Genomic DNA, 6000 nt, shown 5'->3' with positions numbered 1-6000 from the left:
CCATAACAGGTGCACAAACCAGCTTGGCGGTGGGAACTGCAAGCGTCCACACCGCCTGACTTGGTGTTAAGCCATCAGCTGGGAAGCCTGACCGGCCGTCTCCTCCCCCATTCTCGCATCTCAGGCGGGGCGGGGAGGCAGGCCCCCCTCATGTTTCCAGAGCTCCTCCCGGCAGGTTCTAAACTCTGAGATGGGAGGTCCCAGAGGGCGACCGGGGGCGTGGCCTAGGCGTGCCGGGGGCGTGGCCGGGGCGTGGCTACGGGCACTGGCCAGGTGCGTGGCCAGGGGCAGGGGCTTCCCTGGGCCCTGCCGCAGGTTGACTCCTTCTAGCTTCCCCCCTCCCCTCTTCCCTCTCCGCATGGAGAGGAGCCCGGCGTCGGCTACCGCAAGCCAGGAAGGGAGGAGGAGCCTCAGTCGTCCTCATCCTCGTCCTCGTCTTCCGTGTCCTTGTTGGGCGCGCACCTCTGGAAACACTGCACCACGGTGGCCAAGAAGAAGCTGGAGATGATGGCAGCAATGGACACGGCCACCCCGGAGAAGATGATGATGAACAGGTCCGTGAGCGACAGGCTGAACCTGCACTCGCTGAAGCTGGCCTCGGACAGCTCATGCAGGAATATCCTCCTGTTCCCCAGGGGCAGGGAGCACTGGATTTCCTCGCGGCCTGTGGAAAAAGCAGGCGGGGTAAGAGAAACATCTGCAGGCCAGCCTAAAAGTTGGCAGGGCGAGGGTTTGCCAAGCACAGAGTGGGAGCGTCCTCCCCCCAAGAGCAAAAGGGGAGGGGGGAGTTGATTATAATGGAATTTAAGCTTTTTAAAAAGCCCAGAGGAATCCCCGTGGGAAAATCAGAAGGCCTTGGTCTCCCTCGCCCCGCTCTAAGATATGGAACTGGGTTTTGAACCACTCCGTGGCCACGCAAAAGGAGATTCAGGGTCAGAGCTTCTGTAGACCTTGATCCAGACCTGGGTACCACCTGGCCTCCCGGGAAGTCGGGGGCGGGGTGGGGGTGTCAACGGAAGGGGCCGGGGGAAGTGCCCACGGATGAAATTCACTCCATTTTGGAGAGCCACCTTCCCGGCCAGGTGCCGATCCCCTTGTCCTCAGGACAAAAGTGAACACAACTCCACTACTCTAAAAGAGTTTTCCCTCCACGGGAGCGGGGGAAATGGGCTCTCTCTGAAGGTGGCCTTCCAACAGCAGTTACCAAAGCTGTGAAGCTTCGGTGAGCTTCAGAATCACCTGAAGAGAGCTTTAAAATGCAGGTTCCCTGGAGAGTTGGCAAGCTTCTGGGACGCTCTCTCCCACGATGCCCAGAGGAGCCCTGGTAACCTCGGTTTTATGTACTGAGGTTCCCTTTAAGATTTCACTTGGAGAGTGGCTGATCTGGAAAGAAGTTTCCCCCCTCCAGTCCAGGAAAATCTGACTGAGTGCATGTGAGAAAGTGCTTTAAAACAACAGTAATGAGAAACACTAACTTGAGCTTACCAGAGGCCAGACGCTGGTCTAAGTACTTCACATACAATAAAGCATTTCATCTGCCAGCCAGTGAAGTACAGGGACAGCTCGGAGGACTGCAAGGGGGAGGGGTCCACACCCTCCTGCTTTCTAGGGAGCCTAAAGGAAAACTTGCCCGGGGCATGAAGATCCAAGCACCATGCCAATGGTTTTTCAAACACTCGTTTATTCATTCAACACACATTTAGTGGACACTTTATCTTGTGCCAAGGGATTGGTGGCAAAAAAGGCAAAAAGGGCCCTTAATCTCAAAGAGTATAAATTCTGGAAGACAGACACACATTCGTGCCTTCAACACGTGTTTATTGAGTATCTCCCACACATTAGGCCCTGGGAATACAGCAGTGAGCTCAACAAAATCCTTGCCCTAATGCAGCTTAGGTGTAGACAACTGATGAGTAGATCAAGAAATATATAAATGTTGGGGCGCCTGAGTGGTCCAGTCGGTTAAACATCCGACTCTTGATTTCAGCTCAGTTTGTGATCTCAGGGTCAGGAGATCAAGCCCCAGGTCGGGAGATCAAGCCCCTCATCGGGCTCCGTGCTCAGCAGGACGTCTGCTTCTCTCCATCTCTCTCTGCCCCTCCCATTGCATGCATGCACACGTGTTCCTCTCTCTCTCTCTCTCAAATAAATAAATCTTTAAAAAAAGAAATACATAAATGTGAAGATGACACACTAACGTCAAACGAGGAGTGTCTGGGAAAGAGGGCCATCTTTATTTGGGGTGTTCGGGAGGTACTGTTTCAGCAAAGATCTAAAGAATGAGATGGAACCAGTCACAGAAGAACAATTGAGGCAGAGGAGGCAGGAAGTTGGCAAAGAGCTCAGTGTTCGGCAACACTGTGTAGCCAGGGGCAGCAGAGTGGGCAAAGGAGTGTTTAGTATGAGCTGAGGTGGGACACGTGGACATGGGTTGAGATGAAGCCCAGACTTGCCAGGGTCTCCAAATGAATATCATGAACAGAGACCCCACCTCCGGCACCAACCCTGTTACGGACTGAATTGTGTCCCCCTCACCCCTGCATTTGTTGAAGACCTAACCCCCAGTGTGAGTGTAATTAGAGATAATAATGGGATAATTAGGTTAAAGGAAATCAGAAGAGTGGGGCCCTAATCTCATAGGACTGGTGTCCTTCTAAGAAGAGGAAGAAACAACCCAAAGATCTCTCTCTCTTTCTCTGCATGTGCACAGAGGTGAGGCCATGTGAGGACTCCAGGACACTAACAAAAGATAGACTTGTGTGAGCAGTCAGCCCCCAAAGGCTGTTTGTTTCCAAGTGTAATCTACATACCCTGACCGATACACAATATGAACTGTATACAAAGTCAAGTTACTTCCATGATTTCACAAACTTCACATACAAGAAAATGTGTCATTTTAAAATGCATAAAATGTTTCTGATGTGGAAGAGGAGAGAAAGACAAAGCAGTAGAAACTAGCATCCGTATTGCACTCAGTACGTGCGAACTCTATTCCAAGTGCTACAAACATACCAACTCTTCATTCCTGCCACAACTTCATGAGGTAGGTAGTACAAGCATGCCCATTTTATGGATGAGAAAACTGAAGCACAGAGAGTTTTCATAGCTTGCCTTCAGCTTCCCAGAAACGTGAGGACACCATTTTGACATGTAGCTCAGCTGCCTACAATCTCCGCTTCCCTTTGGCTTCCTTTCAACTTTTAGGAAAACCCACAATTGCTCTCTTTGTCAGGGCTTCCATTTCAAAGAGCTGGCCCTCAATCCATCTCCAGAATTATATGAAAGTCAGAATGATCTCTTCACACCTTGCAAGGGAGTTGGCTTCTGTCGAGCATAGAGCAGGCTCGCTGTGCAACCACCCTTCGGGTCTTTGTTTGTATCTCTTTCCTCCTCCAGCTCAGAAGAAGAGGCTTCCTCCTTCCTTCTGTCCTGGCCCGTCTTTTCTGTGATGTACAGCCAAACCCACTGATGCTGTCCTCCCTGTGGAAGCTGTTGCCATGGCAACCAGACTCCAAGTCCTTCCTCTCCCTGATCCCGCGCCCACCTCACATACCCCGGGAATGAGCCGGACGAGAGCTCTGCATCGTTCTCCAGTTTATGCTGGGCTCGTTTTTGACTTTCTTTTTCTTAAAGAAGCCCAACTTTCGTTGACTACTTATGAGCCTTTTAAATGCATCTGAACAGAATTAGGAGAACTTGAAGACAGAGTCATATTGGGGTTCCCTTGGGCTTCCCTTGTTTTCTTCAATGGAAAGTGGACAAATCAATTGACCAGCCTCCTCTAAACACCCCCCTGCCCACAGCCAGGGATGTTATGAACATAAACGAGATGAACTCCAATGAAGTTCCTAATTGCAAGATATTTGCAATCTTCAGATCTGTACCAAGTCACTACTATTGCCCAGAGAACCTTCCTAGCAGTTCTTGCCTTTGATAAGCTGTAGTCACTGGAAAACACCCACAATGCAACAACACAAGCCCACAGAGCCTGCCATTTAAATCCACTCTCTGCTCGCCAAGACTCCTTGAGTCCATTCCGATTTCCACAATGGTCTTTTTTTTTTTTTTTACATATTTACAAAATGACACTTTTGGAGAATGCCATCCCACATTTCTCTGTAGCTAGAAGAAACAGACTTGTTTGCAAACCACTGCACACCAGCCCACCAGTAGTAGGAGACTCTAGAACCACACTTGGAGCTAGCACGATGAGATACACTGTCTTAGTGGGTTTTTGTAGCTCACAAAAGGCACAGAAATAAGAAGAGTCGGACAAAGAGTGTCATCCCAGCAGACAAGGCTCAGCAGAGGGGGCAGGGCGCTGCTTCTCATGTCCCAGGCTGGCTGCAGAACTCCAGAGTCAGGACAATCTGACCTTGGGTGTATCTTCTCTCCTGCACGATCTTACTCGAGACTAGAGTTTCTCACCCTTGCCAGTACTGACGTCTTGCATCAGTTAAGTGTTGTGGGAGGACAATCCAATGTGGGGCAGAAGGTTTACCAGCATTCCTGCACCCAGTAGGACCATCACAAATGTCTCCCAACAGTGCCACGTGGGACAAGGGCAATAAAGTCCTTCTGGTTGAGAACTTTAGGGGGAAGTGCCCGGCAAAGGAAGTTACCTTCTATGCCAGGACCACTCTTGGTGACTGAGCTTAGCTATTAAATGGCTTTCTTTGATCTGTGCATTAAACACAACAGGTGAGGTTTTATGCTAGAGGCTGTGATGGATGCAAAAAAGGAAGCAGAGGACGGAAAGAGGGAGGGAGGGAAGGAAGAAGAGAAAGACACAGTTCTGGCCTGAGAACCTTCTGTCTAACGGTAGGGGCACTAGGGCAGGGCCAGTGGAAAGGGGGGATAGGGCATGGGCACATGAAGGGAGGGAGTGAGTCCCTGGGATGTCCCTGCTTGATTTGGAATGTTCTCCCTCCCTTCCTGACCCCCATCTCCTCAGCTGTCTGAGTTAAGATCAGTGAACAAAAGCCAACACTGATAGAGCATTTTGAGTGTGCTGGGCACTGCTCTTAGGTCTTTACATATATTAGGTAATTTGATCCTCACGCCAGCCCAATGGGGAGCCTGCTACAACTATCCCCTTAACAGATGATCCAAACAAGGAACAGAGACATTAAGTGACTTGCCCAAGGCCACACAGCTGGGGAATGGCCAAGCTGAGAGTGAGCCCAGCCAGCCTGGCTCGAGTCCATACTCCGACCACCACCCGGCCCACCTGGACTCCCAGGGCTGCCCAGCCTCACCCAGAATCTCACAACAAGCTCCTTTCACGCAGACTGTCTTTTAAAGAGTTGCTCTAGAACTTTCCCGCAACTCTCCTGTCTCCAGCCCTGACCTAGACGGACCGCAGAGGTCTCCCTTGTCAGGAGCACGGCTCTCAATGCAGATGTGCAGGGATGCCCCCCCACCATTGGCCTGGTGATGGTGTTGTGAGCATGACATAAGGGGACATCTGCAAACTTACCGTGGCGCCTGGCCACCGTTCATGCTTAAAAAACAGCGCTCGTTTTTATTCAGATTTTTAAGGTTTCAAATTGCACCCACACCTGACTCCAGATATCTGAGGAGGCTCCCTGTATTAGTCAAGGTTCTCCAGAGACACAACCAATAGGGTGTGTGTGTGTGTGTGTGTGTGTGTAAGGAAAGAGATGTATCATAAGGAATCAGCTCACACGATTATGGAGGGTATGTCCCAAGGTCCGCACCCAGTAAGCTGGAGATCCCAAGAGCTGGTGGGGTACTTCCTGGCTGAATACTGGCAGGCTCAACACCCAGGAAGCCAATGTTCCAGTTTGGGTCCAAAGGCAAGAACCGATATCCCAGGTCAAGGCCCTCAGGCAGGAGGAGCTCTCCCTTACTCACAGGAAAGTCAGTTTTGTTTCGTTCTAATCAACTGATTAGATGAGGCCCACCCACACTGGAGAGGGCACTCTGCTCCGCCCAGCCTACAGATTCAAATGTTCATCTCATCCAAAGACACCCTCA

General features: G+C 50.7%; 1 protein-coding gene across 1 annotated transcript in view; it reads right to left on the bottom strand.

The window, feature by feature from the left end:
* Window positions 1-410: 410 nt before the first annotated feature.
* Window positions 411-6000, bottom strand: part of LOC111154832 (leucine rich repeat containing 38) — a 36483-nt gene continuing 30893 nt past the window's right edge. The window contains exon 5 of the mRNA XM_022514761.1: window positions 411-664. Coding sequence (XP_022370469.1) covers window positions 411-664 — 254 coding nt within the window. The remainder of the gene's footprint in view (window positions 665-6000) is intronic.

The sequence above is a fragment of the Enhydra lutris genome, unplaced genomic scaffold (genome assembly GCF_002288905.1).
Source record: "Enhydra lutris kenyoni isolate GAN:26980312 unplaced genomic scaffold, ASM228890v2 scaffoldscaffold38, whole genome shotgun sequence".
Taxonomy (NCBI): domain Eukaryota; kingdom Metazoa; phylum Chordata; class Mammalia; order Carnivora; family Mustelidae; genus Enhydra; species Enhydra lutris.
The sequence above is the reverse complement of the archived record's forward strand: the minus strand, read 5'-3'. Positions and strand labels throughout refer to the sequence as shown.